Source organism: Petaurus breviceps, unplaced genomic scaffold (assembly GCF_028583685.1).
Source record: "Petaurus breviceps papuanus isolate PSGF00001 unplaced genomic scaffold, PetGlider_PUasm1.0 90897, whole genome shotgun sequence".
NCBI lineage: Eukaryota > Metazoa > Chordata > Mammalia > Diprotodontia > Petauridae > Petaurus > Petaurus breviceps.
In genome coordinates, this window is record NW_027187374.1 from 12,421,125 (window position 1) to 12,442,539 (window position 21,415).

Consider the following 21,415-nt stretch of genomic DNA (forward strand, 5'->3'; position numbering starts at 1 on the left):
GCTATAAATATTTTATACACATAGGTCTTTTTCCTTTTTGTTTTTTATCTCTTGGGGATACAGACCTAGTAGTGGTATTGTTAGATCAAAGGGTATGCCTGGGTGTCCTTTGGGCACAGTTCCAATTTGCTCCCCAGAATGGTTAAATCAGTATATAACTTCACCGATAGTAGATCAGTATTTTAATTTCCCTACATCCCCTCCAACATTTATCATTTTCCTTTTCTACCATATTAACCCATCTGTGTGACACTTTTATTGGAAGGGTTTGAGGGAGAACTCAGGTCAGTCCCTGCCTTTACTCTGCCATCTTGGCTCGACCTCCTCTAACAATGTTGCTAAGTCTTTTTAATTCTACTTTTGTGGCATCTCTTACATATACCCTTTTTTTCTCTTTTAACACTGCCACAAGAGACGTTTATTACCCCAGATCTAGAACATTACAATAGCCTGATGGTTAGTCTCCCTATCATATCTCCTCCCACCCCAGTCCTTCTTCCACTCAGATGTGAAACTGATTTTCTTAAAGTGTAGATCTGCCCGTATGACCCCCATTCTCAATAAACTCCAATGGTTCTCTATCACTTGCAAGATGAAATATAAAATCCTCTGTTTAGCATTCAAAGGCCTTGAGAACTTTCTCCATCTCCCCACCTTTCCTTTTTTATTATATCTTTCACTCATCCATATACTTTGTGATTCAATGAACAATATTGAACCTGTTTGCTGTTCCTCAAAGAAAATACACCTTTTCCAGACTCTGGGAATTTTCTCTTTCTGTCTCACATGCCTGGAATACACTCTTTCCTCATCTTCACATCTTAACTTCCCTGGTTTCCTTCCAATCCCAACAAAAATCCCATTTTCTACAGGAAGCCTTTCCAGATCCCACAAGTCTAGTGATTTCCCCCACTCATTATTTCCAATTTTTTATTTATATATATATTGTCTATACATAGTTGTTTGCATGCTCTCCTCCGCCAATATGTCTGTGATCTCCATTGAGAGCAGAGAATAATTTTTGCTTTTCTTTGTGTCTATAGCACTTAGTATAGTAGGTGCTTATAAGTGTTGATTGACTGATTGAGTAAATTAATTGTTTAGAATTGGAATAAGAAACTACCCAGCTGACTGATTTTTTTCAGCTTCTATTTTGACCAAAATCTCTTTTAGTTATTATTCTTTTTTTTTTTTACTATAGACCAGTCATTCTCCACAGTGACAGAAGCCTTGTGGTAAAATCATCTAAAATGAATATTTTAATAACTTTCAGCAAACATCTGATATATTTTGAAGTGTCCCAAGGTTTCTTGAAACACAATTTGAGGAGGAAAATAGGAATAGTATGTATCAATCATATCACAAGTGTTTGAAAATAGTTTTAATGGGTACATATTCATGAAACAATTTGAAATCAATGAGTGAAAGCTGCTACATATGTGTATTTTATTACCGAGATAAGGCACTGTTTACAGATTACACTGACATTCTGCTATTCATCTGAGGTTTTCAAGAAGGAACAAAGTGTTTTTCTAAAAGAGTTTCCATAAGAAAACTTTATGCACCAGAAAATTTTCAAATTCAGTGAGAATATGCTTAGCATTAGAAAGCTTCATATATATAAAATTTAGTTCACTACCTGTATGCTTTGGCCAGATCATAGTTTTATAGATAAGCAGTATGATTGGATGTATCTGTTCTGACTACAATAAAAAATAAAATAAACTCTTTACATTTTATATTGATAACACCACAATTTATTGCTCTAATTATTCTTTTAGATTCTCTTTGAACTTGTTCTGTATCAAATTAATCAAACATTACAATCCTTACTTAAATCAAAGGCCACTAAATGAACATGTCAGTAGAATCTTAAGAAAATCTTCTTAAAAGTATTTTAATGAACTACCAACTGAGCTTCTTGAGTTTTATTCAGATTTGCTTCACTATAAATCTTTGTTATTTCAATAGATTTGGTTACTCAGCAGTGTGGGAATTGTTTCTCAAGGAAGCATATAGCACTATTTCTATATGTCTTCATCATGCATTATAGACTTTTTCTAGATTTCTTGATGCTGATTAGTTACCAACAAAACATCTGAATTTTCCATTGGTTTTCCTCCTTTACTATATGATGATCTCTGTCTTTTTTTCAGTCATGCATTTCTATGACAATGTCCCTTATAATAATAGTAAAGTACACAATATTAATATAAACTAAGATTTATATAGCACTCAAAGGTTTACATAGTGCTTCACAGTTATCACAATTTATCCTCACACAAATTCTGAGAAGTAGGTAGTATTATTATTGCCATTTTATAGATGAGGAAAATGAAGCAGCCATGTTAGGGGTTGCCCTTGGTAACACAGCCAGTAAATATCTGAAACTGAAATTGAATTCATCTTTCTGACTCCAAATCCAGTGCTTACCCACTGTGTCAGCTAGCTCTTCACTGTTAAGATATTGTAGTCTATTTTGCCAGTTATATACTTTGAATGAACCACACATTTAATTCTTCAGAAACTGTCATATTCTAATTGACTTGAAGCCAGAATATTGTCAGAAGAACACTGATATTAAAAATATAAGCCTTTGTTTCAGAAAGACACTTGGAGACATTAAAAACCCAAATGTTTTCCCAAAGGCAATTCAGCTATTCTCTTCCTTTTCAGTTATAGGTGACATTAATTATTCATCTGCATTTTTAGTCTAAGATGTATGTCCTGAAAGATTAGGTCTATGAGATTTCTATCCCACCACAACTCATTGTGTCAAAAATACATATTCTTCACCTGTTTTGCTTTCCTAAGGCAAACTCATGAGTATTTATGAATCTCATTGCAGAGACTGCAGTGATGTGACTTGATGAATTCAGCATAATATCATTCACAAACAGGAGATTCTATGGGAACTTACCATCTATGAATCCCTCTTTCTTTTGGAATCTATATGAGATATTTTCTATAATAATAATGAATACCTTTGGGGCATATGTCCTATGCTATTCTAAATCTAGATATTAATAATCAAAGGATTGTTGAACAAAGTTATCTTCATTGTTATAGTTTTCAAAGAATCTTTTATGATATGCAATGGAGAAAACCTTAAGGCAAAGTTGTACTCAAGCGAATCAAATGGAAACCAAAAGAATTCAATTAAAAAAGGAATTGCTACCAATATACATGTGAGCATTATTTTCTTACAGATTATAACACATTAAGTAGATATGTCATAAAAAGTAAATGATCTTAAGAAACTAATGATTTTAAGAATCTCTCTTAAAGTGTAGTCAACTATCAAAGCATAGTTTATTCTTCCCCAAAACCAAGAAACAAGATTGTAAATGATGACTACATGATTTTTGTCTATTTTTCCTTCGTTGAACCAAACAAATACTTGTATAATTATCTTGCTAATTATCTTTACACGGTCCTGTTTCCTTTTAATATTTATTCCATTAATCTCTATCAAAACTCTGGAAGGAATGAATTCTCAGAACTATGCTTGACCAATTATGCCAAATTCATTGTTAAAAATTTTTATTTTTGAGAGATTTTAAGCAAAATATATTGAGTACACCCAGGGAATTTTTCATGGAGAAAAATGCTTTATTTGACCAGATATAAAGGATCAATATTTTTTTTTCTACCTCACAACTTTTTTTTTAAGGTCACTGCCAAATATTTGTAATTAGTAGCCTCATAGACGATAGAATGATTTAATTCAATAAACATTTATTAAGTACCTACTATGTGCAAACACTGTATTAGAGGCTGGAGCCACAAAGATAAAAGTGATACAGTTTCTACCCTCCAAGAGCTTACATTCTACAGATTCCTGTCCTTTTTTAATTTGGAGACTAAGCTTGTAAAGTTAAAATTTTAGATTCCAATGGAATCAGGTATTATTCTGTTGTAACAAAATTGTCCTCAGTTCCCTCTCTCTCTGATCTTCTTCCCTGTATTTCATTTCAAGTTTTTGTTTTTCTGGGTCTATACAATAAAATGTACAGTCTGAACTTCTTCGGATTTCTTCAAACTGACTAAAATCAGCCACATACTTTCCATTTTTGGAGAGAGATACCACAGGTACAAATTCAAATCCCCAGTAGATCTCCTCTGGGATATAAGATGTTCGGCTCTGGCAGACAGCACTGGTGGACTCCACTGTGGCATTGAGGAGAACCACCAATTCAAACTCCTTTTCTTTCAGATTTTGTGATGTCAAATCTCTCAAAGGGCTTGTCTCATCCAGCACATGATAAAATGTCATGGGTAGAATGAGGAAGGGACTTTCAGAAGAGGAATCCACATGAAACTTGACAGTTGCTTGGTTGAGTAGTATCATTTCCCCTTCTTTGGTAAGGTGAGTCTTGAGGAGCTTGCCAGAAAGCTGGCATTGGATCAACAGACTTTTCCTCATGTTGGCCACTTGGATGACCAGGCATAACTTCCCATTATGTTTGGTAATGACAGCACAATGGCTAAACTTAATGGTCTCAGCCCGTTTTTTAGGTCTTGCGATTTTGGCCAGGAAAGTGCCAGTAATAAAGATCTCAATTAAGGTTGTTATAACCAGTTGAGTAACCAGCAAGAAAATAGCATGAGGACATTCTTCAGTGATGAAACGGGCACCATATCCAATAGTTGTCTGGGACTCAAGAGAAAAGAGAAATGCCCCAGTTAAGGAGTTGACTTTCATAATGCAGGCTGTTTGATTTGGGGAATGCTCACTCTCTTCTAAATCGCCATGAATAAATGCAATCACATAATAGATGACTCCAAATAAGAACCAGGTCACCACAAAAGTGGCAGCAAATAGGGAGAGTTTGTACCTCCACTTCATGTCTATAACTGTTGTCCATAAATCTTGAAGGTAAAGTAAATAGATACCATCAACTTTATCAATCCTCACATTGCTGTGTCCATTTTTTGACATCACTCGAGGTCTCTTTGTCTTGAGTTCAGAATTAGTTGTGTGATTCACAAGAGGTGAGCTTGACATATTGATATGAATGGCTTCCATTCCACCTTGCTATCTCCTAAGAAAATACAATAATTCAGTAACTTAAAATCACATATTAATAAAACTTATATGTCTAAAAATGTAGCAATCAGTAGGAAGCAGGTATGGTTGCAGGTCATATTTTGTGAAAAGTAATTATAAAAGACATGCTATATAGAATGTTAAAGTAAGTTAAATTTATTTAAGGAAACATACTATCATGCAGTATTATCGTACATATACTTATTTTTAAAAATCTGCTGTGACAACATTCATGATGCTTGATTTCTCTGAAAAGAAAAGCAAAAACAGACTAAAACTAAAATTAAGCTTCCTCTTCATGCTCTTAAGAATGCTATACATAATAAAATTATATTGTAAGTGAAATGGATGCACCACTGTTATGTAAGTGAAAAGCAAACTGCTTAAATGTGGTATCTCTCTAATTTCTAGCCAAGCCTGGAAAATTTTCTGCAACTCTCCTAACAGGTAGAGAGAAGGCAAACCCAAAGCTGGTTGGAACCTAGAGATATTCTTCTTTTTCTTCTTTGAGAAGAGTCATGGATGGTTCCAAACTTTCTCCTAGACTAATTCCAGACATATGAAGAAAGACAGAAAGAGATGGGAAATTAGTGATGTACTGAGAGATTAGTTTCCTCTACTTGCCTGTAGCTTCCAAAGTCTTTGTTGGCTAGAAACCTAGTTTATATCAGGATTTTCTGAGAAATATTAATTTTGTTTCACTTGTCTAAGCATAAATTAGAATTCTTGGCCCCATTCTATATCCCCATGAAAATGAGAAAATAAAAGAAAAAAAATAAAATTGGCAGTGACAAATTCTCTATTTTGAATCCATCAGTGTCCCTTATTCCAGGAGAAATAGTCAACATAACATTTTAGGCATAAGACCTTCTCCATATAAAGAAGCTACATTTGACATAGTCTCTCTTTAGGGGCATGCAAATAATAAATATCTCATTTCAAATAGTCTCTGAAAATTGAGAGAGATCTTGAAATTCCAGCAGACATGACCTACATATTCTAGCAAAAGAACTGAGAAAGTAGCATATGGCATTATATGGCTTTTTATATGTATCTGTTTGGTGAATTTTGTAAGTTGGTAATTTTTTAAGTTGACTCTATTCTCTGAAGACACAGCTGGGAGATTAGAGGGTATATTTCAAGGCTTAACAAAATTCTACTTTGTAATGAAGAATTTCCATCTTGTGGTTCTGTGATTTATATAAAATTTCTTGGTTTTATGGTAGTCCACTTTCAAGAGAATTTTTAAAATTTTTTGTCATTATTTTTTTAAAAAGCCTTATAGATATATCCCTAAAAAAACACCTATTAATGATAGTGCAAATTTGTCAAGTGTCTCAATTTTTTCATTAAGTTAATAAGGCTTTTTTAAACTAAGTAACACACAAAATTAACTATTTTTTTCTCAAAAAGGAAGTACAAACATTTTTGTTATACAAGGCTTTTATAATTTTTTTAAGAATTTATTTTATTCATTTTTTATTTTGGGATTGGTTTCAAAGAAAATACAGAATATCATTGATATTCTTTTCTTTGAAAATAGTATTTTTTTTTCAATTATATGTAAAGTTAGTTTTCAACATTCTGAGCATAAATGGAGTTTTTGGTGGCCCATGATTTTCCACCAGAATCTGTAATTCTCTAACCATGTTTATATAAATAAAACATTGGGCTTCTTTTGCTAAGATATTTTTCAAAGGTACAATAGGATAGAAATCAGAAAATATATGTTTTTTTCTTCATTTTACCAAAGGCTATTGTGATCCATTAACCTCATTGTCCTTAAAATTTTCATATCAGGAACATGAAATAAAGGATAGTAGTTCCTAAATACTTTATGGTCACTGTACATGTTAATGAACTATTTTAATAAGCTTTGATCATCCTGGGTAAATTGCACAATACATGAATTTATTATTTAATCTAAATATTTACAGATTCTTTCCCTTTTCATAAATTCAAGAGTTATATGTATCTAATATGCTGAGATGTATATATTTCATAGTCAAATGTCATTGGAGTCAGGGGACTTTTACATGGTATTTTACATGTTGTTTTGATCACAATTTAAGGATGATTTAAATTTAAAGTTATCATTGACATACAGGATCAGGGTTAGTCTTTACACTTTTTTCTGTGGCTTCTGAATTTCTGTGGGGAAGAAGAAATAAAATTGGACTTCTATTGATCCCTGTTTTTTCCTGCTTCATCTGCCAACCAATGTCCAAATTCCCTTAGCATGATTGTCTAACTTGCCTTCATACCTAATTGCAACCAAATACAGCCACTTATCAGATCAGTTCCTCCCCTTCAGAGATAAGAAATTTTCTCATCTCTGGTCACCATTTGAACATTATATAATTACTTTTTTATTGAATAGGTTTACTATTGGAACTAACCAAATGAATAGAAAGTGTGAAACTGTTCTTAACTTTAGAAATTTCCTTTTTTGGACTTTTCACTACTCTGGAATATTATACCATGCCTAGTTTTGAGGTAAGAGTTTTCTTTCTCCTAGATAGGTGCCACAGTGGTGAGAGTTTTGTGTCTAGAGTCAGGAAGATATGAGCTTAAATTCAGTCTCAGATATTTACTTACTAGCTGTGTGACCTTGGCCAAGTCACTTTAATTTGTGTTTGCCTTGTTTTCCTCAACTATAAAATTGGGACACTAATAGCATTGTTGTAAGGATCAAATGAGGTATGATTTGTCAAGTGCTTAGCACAGTGTTTGGCATATAGAAGGTGCTACAAATATGCTTTTTCCCTTTTCTTGCCACTCCCTTTCCCAATATGCTCCACTATGAGCCTATAGAAGAAGTATGAGAACAGATGAAAAAGAAAATAAGAAGTATAAAGTACAGTTATATAGGAGAAGGCTTTAGAAATTATTTATAGTTTGTAGAAAAGTATTGTTTCTAAATCATATGAGTTTTTAGTTTGATGTGACCTTAGAGATTATTTCATCCTAAACCCATTTTAGGCATGAGGAAACTCAAGACCAATGAGGTAAAAAGATTTTCCTAAGAGCAAGAAAGATTCATTTAACATTCAGTGTAATTAAAATAATTTATTTAGTGATTCACATGTGCAAAGTACTGTGCCAGGTGCTGGATATGCACGAAAACTCAAATAAACCATGATTTCAGCAATGATAGTAATGTCTGGTGTTGGAACTTCCTCCACCAACACAACTGACTACATGATAAGTATATGAGTCTTAGGGACTTGCTTGAGAATTATAGTATGATTAAGTGACTTGCCCAGAGTCAGTTAGTGAATATCAAAGATAGTGTTGTTTTTTTTTTTTTTGCCTAATTCCATGTCTAGCACCTGATTCATTAAGGCATACTACAGATACAAAGATAAAATGGAAAAGTTATCTTTGTGTTAAGGAGCTTACATTTTTCTCACTATGTGCCAGGAACTGTACCAAGCACTTTACAATTATTATCTTAGACTCTGGTCTTTCTGACTCCAGGAGAACAGATAAGTAAATATAACTAGTAAGTAGAAGAACCAGGTAAGATTTTCCCCTAGGAAATAAATCCTAAGCTGAATTTTAAAGGAAATCAATAATACAAAGAGGTATAGGGGTAAAAAAGTATGCTTTAGGTGAGTTTTGTAAAATCATATAGATGTGAGATGGATGAATTTGGAGAATAACAGGTGGGACAGAGAGACAGTCCCTGGTCTCACCAAAGGGAAATACCCCAATGTCTGTAGGGAAGCAAGATGGAAATAGGAATATATCGAAGTCCTCTACATTTCTGCTACTTCCCAATCTTTTTTTTTCTCTCTTTGCCTAGTGTTCTTCCCCCAAAGGGTCTGGGGTCAAGGAGGTTCTTTCTTGAAACAGGGAGGAAGAGGAAAGTGATTTCTCATAAACTCTCTCAAAAACTCCACTTTTCCTAAAGGCATTCAGAGTAATTTCTCACTCCCCCAACAAGAAGAGTCATTATATAAATGCACCAAGTTTGAAACTCAGGTGAGAGAAATATTATGAGAAATATCAAAGGTATAGAATCTTTTTTTGTGTGTGTGGTGGAGAAAAAAAATATCTTTATTTGCTCATATTCCCATCCAATGTAAGGATTGCACTTCAAGAGCAGAAAAATACCTCAGAAACCATCTGTCCAACTCTACTTTTTTTTTTAAATTGACTTGTTTGTTTCCTTTTAGTTTACAGGATTCAATTCCACAATTCCTTGAGTTTCACACTTTGTCCCCCTCTCTCCCCTCCTCCCCCCATGGCCGAATATAGTCAAGTATAGGATCTGTAAATACTTTCACATTATACATTAGTAAGGTTATAAAGAGGGATTGTATCAGATGTAATGAAAAATGGTAAAGAGGACATAAAACCAAACAAGAAAAGAAAAAAGATCAGGTATTTTGCTTCCATCTGGATATAAATTCAGTTCTTTCTAGTTCTTTCTCTGGATGCATACATTTCTCTCCATCATGAGTCTTTTGGGATTGACTTATATCACTGCATTGCTGAGAAGAGTCCAGTCTATCAAAGTTGGTCATCACACATACGTTGTGTCTGTAATTGTGTATAAATTTCTCCTGGTTCTACTCTTCTCACTCAGCATCAGTTTATATAAGCCTCTCCAGGTAAATATGAAGACCTTCTGCTCCTCATTTCTTATAGCACAACAGTATTCCATAACATGCATATACCACAACTGGTTCAGCCATTCCCCAATTGATGGGCACCCCCTCAATTTCCAATTCTTTGCCACCACAAAAAGAGCTGCTATAAACATTTTTGTACATATGGGTCTTCCTCCCACTTCTATGATCTCTTTGGGATATAACCCTAGCAGTGATATTGCTGGGGCAAAGGATATGAAAGTATTTATAGCCCTTTGGGCATAATTCCAGATTGCTCTCCAGAAAGGCTGGATCAGTTCACAACTCCACCAGCAATGCATTAGTGTTCCAATTTGCCCACATCCTCTCCAGAATTTGTCATTTTCCTGTTTTGTCATCTTAGCCAATCTGACTGGTGAGATGTGGTAGCTCAGAGATGTTTTGATTTGCATTTCTCTAATCAATAGTGATTTAGAGCATTTCTTCATGTGCTTATAGATATCTTTAATTTCTTTCTCTGAAAATTGCCTGTTCATATCCTTTGACCATTTATCAATTGGGGAATGACTAAAGGCATAGAATCTTAATGCTGAGCACATGTATTCTCTCACCAACCAAAAAAAAATGTCTTATGTGAAGAGGGAGAAGAGATCAAAGGAAAAAAAAGCAAGAAAGAAGTAAAGGACCTGTCTAGACTTTTAAGAAGAGTTAGATATGATAGATCTCTGGCAGTTGCTGAATGGAAATGAAAAAAAAATTTGTGTCAAGACTGATATGATGCAGCTACAGCAGAGTATAACCATCTATTGGTCATTGGATATGAGTATCTCACTTTTAGAGTACAAATAGCCAAGTTAAAGCTTACATGTGCCTTTCCAACATCATCAGATGATAAGCCTTTCCATATATGGCTAGACTGAGCCTTGGGGAAAAAAAGACTTTTTTTTCTGTTACTTGAGGCATGCTTGAGGCCTTTGCAGCATGGCAGTACCTCTTATAGCTTATACTAAGAACCAAGAGTTATTTCCATTATACATGAGTGTAATGCCATGCACAGAAGCTTTCCAGAAGAACTGCTACCGTGAACAACTTTTTTTTTTAGTTCTGATTACTCAGTATAGTGATCACTCTATTTATTCCATAACAAAAGCAAAACATCCATGGAAAATCAAGGTACGGCATAATTCAAAATACAGTATTCACCATATTGCAACTTATCACGGAAAATCACAATATAATATTCACAACATAGTCTCAAAGTAAAATAGTCACTCTTAAGTTAATTCAATCAGTCACAAAATAGTCACTCTTAAGTTAATTCAATCAGTCACTTATCAGTAGTATCAAAGTACACAGTTAAAGTCTTCCACTCTTGGGGCAGAGTCTTGATTAACTCAATTAGTCACTAATCAGTAGTCTCAAAGTCTTCCACTCTTGGAGCAAAGTCTTGATTAACTCAATCAGTCACTTATTAGTAACAATAGTCAAAGTAATTCCATAATTACTCAGTACCCAAAGAGAGGTATTTTCTTCATCTTGACTTGGGGCCTGTTCTCAGATTCCCTGGATCCCCTTCCATGGTCCCAGATTCTACCTGGATTCAATGGCAGACAGCTCCCAGTTCCTTGACCAGCTCTCTGGGGAGGTCCTGCTCCACACTGGTGTTCACAGGGACTGGTCCATGTCAGCTCCTTCACCATTTCTGCTCCAAGGAATTCAAGTCTCAATGAAGCCACAAACAAACAAAGTCTCAGCATCCTGGTCATGCATCAGTCACCTGGGCTCCTGGCTCCTGGGCTCTGGGACTCCTGGGCTCTGGATTCCAGGCTCCTGGGCTCCTGGCCTCCTGGCTATGGGGTCTGGGCTCCTGGGATCCTATTCAGAAGAAGCTCCACCCCCACAAGTTTTCAGGACTCAGTTCTCCATTCCTCTGTAGCTGTTCTGCTACCAGATCTCGGTCTCAAGGAAATTCTGACTATGCTTCTCTGGGGCTTTCCTTATATACACAGTATTACCTACTTCACTTCCTTCACCCAACTTCCTGTTACCTCAGTAACAAGGGGCAGGAGTTCATACCTTCTGTTCCCCCAATCAGTGGCTTGATCAGTTACTAAGTGTTAAGTACCTGCTACTTTTGCCAACACAAAGGGATCTTCAAATTCAAAATTCTATTACCATTACAATGAGGCACTTAAATAGAACTTTCATAAGAAAAATGAAATAAAGAACATATACCACAATTTGTTCTTTTTTTAAAGTTCACATTTTCTTATGAAGGCCTTTTTTCTTCTTCTTGGTATATAGAAATATTTATGTTTGTTGATGATTGTCAAGTTTTTATTAAATGGAAATTCAATTTTTAAAAATGTAGGGCACACAGATGAAACAACATAACCAGTGACTATTTAAACAACTGGTAACTAAAAGTGAGTAATGAGCAAAAGACCTCATATTGACCTCAATTATAACAATTTTATAATTTAATCATTTATGTAAATCAATTTTCATGATAAGAAGACCAAAAGAATTCAAAATACATTAGTCAGGAAACATCTGTCTTACTTGACAACCAAGGAGAGATGGTGGCCAAAAAGCAACCCCAGTTTGGCATATAAACTCATGTATAAAATTATATGAAATAGGATGATAGCTGACTGAATATGACCTCATAAAGCAGAGAGAAGCTATGAAGAGTAAAAACAATTTAAAGAAATTTTGACAAAAGATCCAGATTATTTTCATGGCATTTAGTGATAAAAATGGGAAAAGCATAATGAGCAGAAGAGAAAAGGAAAATACCTACAAAGATTTTAGACCACATTGTTTGTGCCATCAAAATCAGTGAAGTCACTTAGTTTTGGACTCTAACATCACAGTCCCAGGTATGCTAATAAGGGAGATAGAAATGGCACTAAATAGAAATACATGAGAATGGCGGCTTGATTGGACCAAGTAAATACAGAAGCCATCTATGTTGGAGGTGCCACAATTGTGAAGGCATTCAGGGATCAATTCATAAAGGATTAAGGAGGGGTGTTAAGATACCAATTTTTTTTCCAAAGTGGCCATTATGAGAACATATTGTTGGGGGATTTTGTGAGGTTCAAATGACATAATGTATGTAAAGCACTTTACAAACCTTAAAACTCTATATGAATGCTATTTTTTGTTGCTGTTGTAATTATTATTAATCTGTTGTCCCTAGACATCCACTCTAATGATGACTTCATTCCTTGAGTCTTCTACTGTGCTCGTGCTGAGTTCAAGTAATGTTTATAAGAAGAATGCAAGGGTGTGCTGGTAAATGTCTAACAACTGGGCTCTCCAGGAAAAAAAAAAGAGCTACACACACATTCAAGTTCAATTGGCATTATTAACACTTCCTTAAGTGTACATAATGAACAAAACAATAAATCAAACCCTGATATTATTGTCCAATTCTGAAATGTAAATTCTCATACTGAAAATTAAACAATTGTTTTCGCAAGTTGATTAGAACTGGAACCAGCATACCTTTACAACTTTTCTATTCTATTCTTCTTTTGAAGAGCTTTATGAGACCTATGGATTAAGTGTTTCCTTAATAAAAGTATTAGAAGGGAACAAGCAAGATTTTGCAAATGATAGACCATATCTTTACCACTTTATAACTAAAAGATGTAGGGAAAACAATATCCTTCTGTGCTTCCTGTCTGTTGATTATGAAAAATCATTTGATTCAGTGGAGCAAAACTCTACCTCTTGAAGGCTTTCTTCAAGAGTGTCTGAAATTCACATAGAACATAGTCTACTGCATACACAAAGTTTCTCTATCTGTAACTCCCCACATGTAGATCCTGAATAATCTTTTTCCATGTGAGTCATGATAACATGTAATGGGAGTACCTTGGAGAGATTATAGAGCATGTGTAGATATTTTATAACTGTTTCTAGTTGACTGACTGTGTGGTGAAGAGGAGACTCTGGCTGAGAAAGCATTCAAAAAGGCCTGAATCAGCATTGGCCTCTTTGATTACTATGCTGTTGGTTTGACTCTATCACTCATAGCATCTGGTAAGAGACAACACTGTGAGGGGAGAGGTTTTGGGCTTTCTCTACCTCCAAGGCTATGTGGCCCCTTGAATACAGGCTTGGGGTATTTTTTGCCTTTGTATTTATACTTTTCCAGGTAAAGAGAGAGTGGCATTTAAGTGTCTCAGTTTTGCAGCTGGATAAGCATTGATGAGTCAAAAAGAAAGGAGTAACCCCTGAGAGTTATGTTCAGGACCCAGCCCATTAGTGGTTGAAATGAAGACTCGGGTGTTTGGGAAAAAAAAAATTTGTATTTTTGTTCTTGTTATAAATTCAAAATAATTATCTTCCAGCACTTACCGTGTTTCCCCGATAATAAGACCTATCCCCAAAATAAGCCCTCCCCTTACTGTGTAAGGTTCCTCTAAAATAAGCCCTCCCCCGAAAATAAGCCCTATGAGATTGCTACTGTAGTGAAGGTGATCCCCTGAGCTACACGCTACATTACGGTACCCTCTGTATGCACCGTCTCCCCCCCCAGGTGAAACGCACGCTGCGCTCCGAGCTGCATCCAATCAGAGCTGCAGCAGTGAGTGCGTCATCCTGTTCTTTATTGAATTCATTATTGAATAAAGGTACATTTTTTTGTTCACATTTACCTGTTTATTAAAATTGCTGTCAATGTTCATTAAAATAAGCCCTCCCCTAAAAATAAGCCCTCTGGTGTTTTTCTGTCCAAAAAAAATAATAAGACAGTGTCTTATTATCGGGGAAACATGGTAGTACAGTATCTGGCACATAGTAGGTACCTAATAAGTGTTTATTGATGCATTGATATCCCTTGATGTTAAATGGTTAAATGGAATTTGCAAGCTAGTCACTTCCACTTAACAGTATGGGGAGGGGGTGGGGAAGGGGAACAGCCATTCAGGTTAAAACCAATGTCAATAGAGAAGACAGACAACTCCCAACCCTCTAGGGTACCCTAGGTCCCTGAGGAGGCTATATAACAGGCCTCGCTCTGGGAGAGTAAGACCAGAGAAAATTTGATACATACAGATCAAAATCACTCAGTAGTTATTAAAAGGAATAACCCTAAAGCAATCAAAACAGTCCTATTTAGTGGCCTTCTGTTAAGAAATATCAAATAGCCAACCAATTAGAAAAGGAGATGCAGAATCTTACGGAAGAAAATAAAACCATGAAAATTATAATTGGGCAAATGAAGCCAACAAAGTTATAAGAGATCAAGAAATGATTAAGCAAAATACGAATAATGAGAAAATAGAAGAAAAAGTGAAACATCTTACAAGAAAAACAACAGATGTGGGGAATAGTTCATGAAGAGAAAATATAAAAATAATTGGACTGACTGAAAATTCAATCAAAAAAAGAATCTTGATACAATAATACAAGAAATAATTAAAGGTATTTGTCCTGAAGCTTTAGAACAAAGGGAGAAAGTAGAAATAGAAAAAAAAAATTGATCATCACTTAAAAGAGATTCTATGAGGAAAACTCATAGGAATATCATAGTCAAAATCCAAACACTCCAGCTCAACGATAACATATTAAAAGCATTAAGATTAAAACAATTTAAATATGATGGTGCCACAATTAGAATTACACCAGACCTACCAGCAGAGACATTAAAGGACTGCAGGTCTTGGAACACAACATATTAAAGAACAAAAGAAATGGGGCTGTGCCTGAAAATATCATACCCTGAAAAGTTAAGTATTAGCCTGAATGAAAAAAAGTGGACATTTGATAAACTTTCAGACTTTCAAATCTTTGTAAAAAAAAATGACTGAACTTTATAGAAGATTTGAGCTACAAGGACCAAGAGAACTATAAGGCACATATAAAAGAATAATTATAAGGGACAGATATGGACAGACTGTTTACTTTTTAAATATGCAAAATGTATGTCTTAGATTCTTATTAATAATTGGTTAGCTTATAAGAAAGATTGGAGGTAAACCTGAGTACAAAATGAATTTAAAAAGTAAAACCATTTATGAACAGCTAAAGAGTAATTATTTTATACAAATGAGGTGCAAGAGAAAGAATCAATACAGAAGAATTAGATGGGGAGGAGGGCTGGTAGTTCTGGTAACCTACTTTCATCAGGAATGGGTTCAAGAGGGAACAACATATACACATTTAGAAGAGTATAAAAGTCTTTTAAATTCAAAAGAAATAAAATGGTAGGGGCATAGGGAGGGGGGAGAGGACAAGGGAGAGATCTTTAGAGGGGAAGGAGAGGGAACAAATAAAAGGGGGGTATAGAAGGGTCTTTAGATTTATAGGAATGTCAGGATAGGGGAGGGATCTTTAGAGGGGGCTAGGCAAGTATTAGAGGGGCAAGGTAGCAGGTAGAAGTAAAGGAGGTAGGTGGGACAGGAAACAAGAGATATGTACAAGCATAAAAATAAAGGTCAGAAGTAGAGTATGTTTGGGAAAGTATATGTATATGTGTATGTTTATATCTATAGCTATAGAGAAACAGATCTAAACTTTATTGTAACCTTGGGGGGGGGGAGTGGGAGGAAGGAGAAATAGAACAAAGTAAAAAAGTGCACCACAGAAAACAAAAGAAAAGTTACAAGGAAGCAAAGAAAAGATGAGCAATTCTTAACACAACATCTATTATTTATCATAAGGCTTTCTTGAAATAAAAATTTATTGTTACATATTTTGAGTCCTCTTTTATGTTCTGCTATGCATGCAACATGCTTTATCATCTTTCTTTGTATCTAAGTTTCAATATTTAAGCTTATTATATGTTTTTGCTTCTCTTTGTTCTGTATTTGTGTTCTGGCCCTTGAGTCTAAAATTAAAGAAAAATTAAAATAAAGAAATATCAAATAAAGCATAAAATACTTGTATGCTGGTCACAGTTCATTATTGTTGTGGAGGAGATACAGTTCATATTGAAGATGGGTTCTTTGTGGATGGTGAGGTCCTCCAAATACCCCTGTTTGAGAATAATATTGTGCTAATTGAATCAAAGTTTGAAAAATTGCCAAGCCCTTAAATTGCCAAGTCCCTTGAAAGATCTATAACCCCTCAAAACTTTGTTTTGATAAAGACCAAGTGGATGAAAGAAGTCTATTGCTTAGATTATATCATGCATTGGGAAGGTCCAACTATAAAATTTGTCCAGCATTACTGTGTATATAACATACACATATATGTGTGTTTGTACTAGAACTGAATATTTTTATTAAAATGGAAAAAGAGTTAAATTCAAAATTAAACTGAAAAGGTATAGTAGGCTGGATTGCCTTCCAGAAATTACAAAGCAGTTTAATAATCAAAATATATTTTTCCCCTAAAATCAATGGCTCATCTTTTTAAAAAACAACTTTATATCAATGTTTCTATATGATTGTGAGACATGGAAAAATAACAATCTCTGAGGAATTGAAAATGAGCGTCACATAGAGAGCAATAGAGAGAAACATGTTGGGTGAGCAAACTGAAACATATTACCAAGGAAGAAACCTGAGCAAGAAAAAGTATAAAAATGTCACTGAGAAAATGTGATAGGAAGAAAAGAAGAGTTGATCATTTGGCAAAAAAGAATGATTACGAGTGAACAACCTTGATGCTCCAATGATACCTTAATGATGTCAAGATAAAGCAAGGAAAGTCCAGCATGTTGGATTTACCACCCATATAATCGCAAAGTTATTCTGAGGCTTCCTGCTTAGGAGATTGGTAAGTATAAAGCAGTATCCTCTGTAATGGATATGGATCAGAGTCACACAGGATTATGCAAGCATGAATATATTATGATCTGCATTGTTGAAGAGAACATCTAAATAGATGAGGTTATGAATCTATTTGTTGTTGGTATTATTTAATAAGTATCATTTATATGTTTATTATCTTAATAATATTTTATTTTTTCACCAAATACATGTTAAAACAATTTTTAACATTTAAAAAAGTTTTGAATTCCAAATTCTATCCTTCCCTCTCTCCCCTACTCCTTATCTGAGACAGTAAGGAATCCAATATAGGTTATACATGTGCAAAATGTAAAACATTTCCATATCCCCATTTTACAGCAGAGGAAAGAGGCAGAGGTTAAACAACTTGCCCAAGGTCATGAAGCTATTAAGTATCTAAGCCTAGATTTTAATTCAAGTCTTTCCTGACCTAGATGAATTATTGTGGTTCATGCCTTTGTATTCATTGGGGTAAAGAAACTTTTAAAAAACAATTACATGCTACTCGTTTAATACTTTTTATTTTAACCTCAAAGCAAAATACTACTCCTACAGTAAACAAAAACAAATAGACTTGTACACAGATATAGGGAAAAGGTGAAAGTAAACAAAACAACTTTACAGCCTTCAAGTGTTTGTAACAAAAAAAAAATAAGTCCTCCCAGTTTAAAGTGTGATATTTACATGAAACAAACCACTCCAATGTATGAATCATGCATACAACTAATCTAAATACACTCTACTAAACACATAAGTTTTCATAACTTTTGTTAGTTTAATGGTAGCAGGGACAGATGGGGAAAACATTTTTCAATGAGGATTTTCCCTGTTCTTATGATCTTGGTGGTCTTTTTTCATTAAAATTATCAGAAATAAGCAATATAGTTGCAAAGTTGGTCATTCAACACTATCTAAGTAAAAAAGTGTTCATCTGTTTCCTAAAACAGTTAAAATATAGGTACAAAAGCCTGCTGGCAGAAATTTCTTTCATGGGAAAATATTATATGTACGTATCTTCCCAACATATTCACAAATTACAGGCAGTACAATGGAAACTGTCTATCAACATGACAAAAGCATTTGAAATTAGGACAGTGCCTGGTGTATTGTAGGTGCTTAATAAATGCTGATTCTTGTTGTTGTCCTTCATGCTTAAAGAGGAACAAAATTGCATGTCGAAGTCAAGGTACATTATATCTGACTATGGATGATCAGTCCAATACAAGCTTGAAAGATTCTATAGCACAGTTCTGACACAAATAGTCGACAAGAAAATTTTGAGTGGAGATGTCTTTAAATTTGTGCAGCTCACATTTCTTCTGAGTTACTGCAATTCTGCTTTGTTCTGTACCTTCTTTGAGCACATCATGCTGTGTGGTCCTCTGCCAACAATTCTCGTGTCTCACAATTGATTCCAAAATTCTTCAGAGAACTGTCTTTGTATCACTTCTGACTTCCATGTGAGTGCTTGTCTTGTGTGAGTTCTCCTTTAAAGTCTTTTAGACAAATGTAAATTTGGCATTAAAACAATGTGGCTAGCCCATCAGAGTTGTGCTCTCTATAGCAAAGTTTGAATGCTTAGGAGTTCAGTTCAAGAAAAGACCTCAGTGTCTGGTCCCTTATCTTGTGAGGGATCTTCAGAGTCTTCCTAAGACAATTCAGATAGCTCTGGTGGACTGTCCAAGTTCCACAGGCATATCACAGTGAGGTCAACAGCTCTACAGACCTTCAATTTGGTATGCAGCCTAATACCTCTTTTTTTCCACACTTTCCTTTGGAGACTCCCAAACACTGAGCTAGTTTTGACAATGAATGCATCAACCTCATCATCTGTGTGTGCTTCCCTAGAAAGCATACTGCTGGGGTAAGTAGAATTATTCACAGCATTCAAAATTTCTCCATTTGCTGTAAATGGTGGTTCCACATATGGATGGTGTGGTGCTGCCGGTGCAAAGCCTCTGTTTTCCAAAATTAACACAAGTAGCAGGGAATCAATCCAGCCACAGAGGCTGCATTGAGTACACACTCATTTGTGAACAAAAAGTTGCACACCAATTTTCCCTCCACTTTTGTAGTTTATAATTTTTCTTCAGTGTGGTAGTTGGCCTTGATGCCATTTTTGTCTTCATTGAAGGAATGTGGCAACATCAACGAAAATATCATGTTAAAAAGCACAAGAGAAAAGGCAAAGCCTTGCTTCACTCCATTGGTGACTGGGAATGCATTAAAGCATGGTGTATTATGCAGAACCCATGCAAGCATGCCAATATGGAACTTGCATGCTGATGAACTTCTCTGGGCAGCTAAATTTTGCCATGATGATGAACAAACCCTCATGACTGACTACCAAAGGCTTTAATCAGATCAGAAAATGTTGTTTACAGACCTCCATTCTGCTCCTAGTATTTCTCTCGGAATTATTGGGCAGCAAATATTGACCATTCCTCAGTTCTTTATAAAGCCACAATGACTCTTGGGTAGAGGACTGCCTTCCAGGTGAAGGATCAACCTATTAAGGAGGGCTCTGGCAAGAAACTTACCAGCAATGACTAAAAGAGAGAACCCTCTGTGATGGTCACAGGACAACCATTTCCTTTTTCTTTATGAACAATAGAGATATCCTTGAAATCCTAGAGGATAACCTTCTCTTGCCACATAATCTGGAAGATTACAATCAGCCTTTGCATGAGCAGTGGAGAGTAAGTCCTTTGGTAGTTGCCCTACCAAATAACTGCAGATTGTTTAGCTTAGAGATGATAAGCCTATGATCAGTCCAGTACTCTCTGTCACGCATTGTCATTGTCACTCTCACATCCTGCCTATCTCTTCTCCTTACAATGATACAGTCTATTAAATACAAATGTTTGCTGCAAGGGTGCATCCACAAAGTTTTATTACATTTAGGTAAATGGAGGACAGTGTTGGTGATGAGAACGTCATGAGACACACAAATATTCAGTAGTAGATTCAGTAGATCATTGCTGTTTCTGACTCCATTCCTTCCTTCCATGTCTGATAGTCTTTGCCTATTCTGGCGTTAAGCCACCCAGAACCACAAACTTGTCCTTTTTCAGTACATTGAAGAAGAGGGCCTCCAGATCTTCATAAGATTTTTCTTTGACCTCATCAGAGTTCATCATGGTGGAAGCATATGCACTGATGATGGTGATGTAGAGCTTTCCTGCAAGTGGCAATTGTATTGTCATATGAGCTTATCATTCACTCCTTTTGGGAGACATGAAAGTTTGTTGACTAGAATAGTTTTGATTTTGAAAACTACACAAGCTTCAGGGTGCTCCCCATCACTGCAGCCACTCCAGAAAAACACATGTCCAGCTCCACCTTTAAAAAGGTGACCTTCATTTGCCAATCTTGTTTCATTCCAGAATACTATCTGAATGTGACACCTGCTGAGTTCTGTTGCAAAAAGAGCTATTCATCTTTCAGGTCTACTGGATTTCTTGTTGTTTATAAGCATGCATACATTCCATATTCCACTGGCGAGTAGAATAATCTTCACAAAATTTTTTGTATAGTTTTTTGTGTTTTGGCCTCAGGGTAGAATCCAGTTAGGTTAGGTGAAACAAAGAGTTTTTAGGGCATCTTCCTCACACCAGGGGGTGATCAGTGCAGTCCTTAAAAAAGACTGCTCAGACACTGAGGGGGCTGCCAAATCCCACTGTTGCTTCAGTCTAGCAAGAACACAACCCTATGGTCTGGGTGCAGGGCTGTGACTATGGCTCCCAGTGTATCCACACTTGTTGTTTTGTTATTTACCTCTTGCCACAGGATTTTGAGATATGTAAAAATGGCAAAATGGAATGGGTGATGTCTTTTGACTCATGCATATATTTCAGTGAGGCAGAGTTGGGCAAAGTCATTGGCCTTAGTCTCTTTTCCATAGTCATTGAAGTTCAGTGGCAAGACAAAAGCCAATATGACTGATGATGGCTTAGAATGCACTGGATGATCTTGGCATCTTCAAAGTCTGACCAAGCTCTAAGTTCTCCATAACA

At 35.4% G+C, this 21,415-nt stretch overlaps 1 protein-coding gene across 8 annotated transcripts in view; it reads right to left on the bottom strand.

Annotated features, from left to right (window-relative positions):
* The window catches only part of KCNJ15 (potassium inwardly rectifying channel subfamily J member 15), a 108,164-nt gene that overhangs the window by 69,071 nt on the left and 17,678 nt on the right, over positions 1–21,415 (bottom strand). For 2 of the 8 annotated variants that reach the window (XM_069075017.1, XM_069075016.1), the window contains 2 exons: positions 11,243–11,370; positions 1,415–5,045 (listed from right to left, as the gene is read on the bottom strand). The exons of 4 other annotated variants lie outside the window; for them this stretch is intronic. In XM_069075017.1, the coding sequence (XP_068931118.1) occupies positions 3,902–5,029 (1,128 nt within the window). In that variant the 5' untranslated portion in view covers positions 5,030–5,045; positions 11,243–11,370 and the 3' untranslated portion in view covers positions 1,415–3,901. Of the gene's footprint in view, positions 1–1,414; positions 5,046–11,242; positions 11,371–21,415 lie in introns of those variants that run through there. 2 more of the 8 variants (XM_069075015.1, XM_069075018.1) reach the window with 1 other exon arrangement.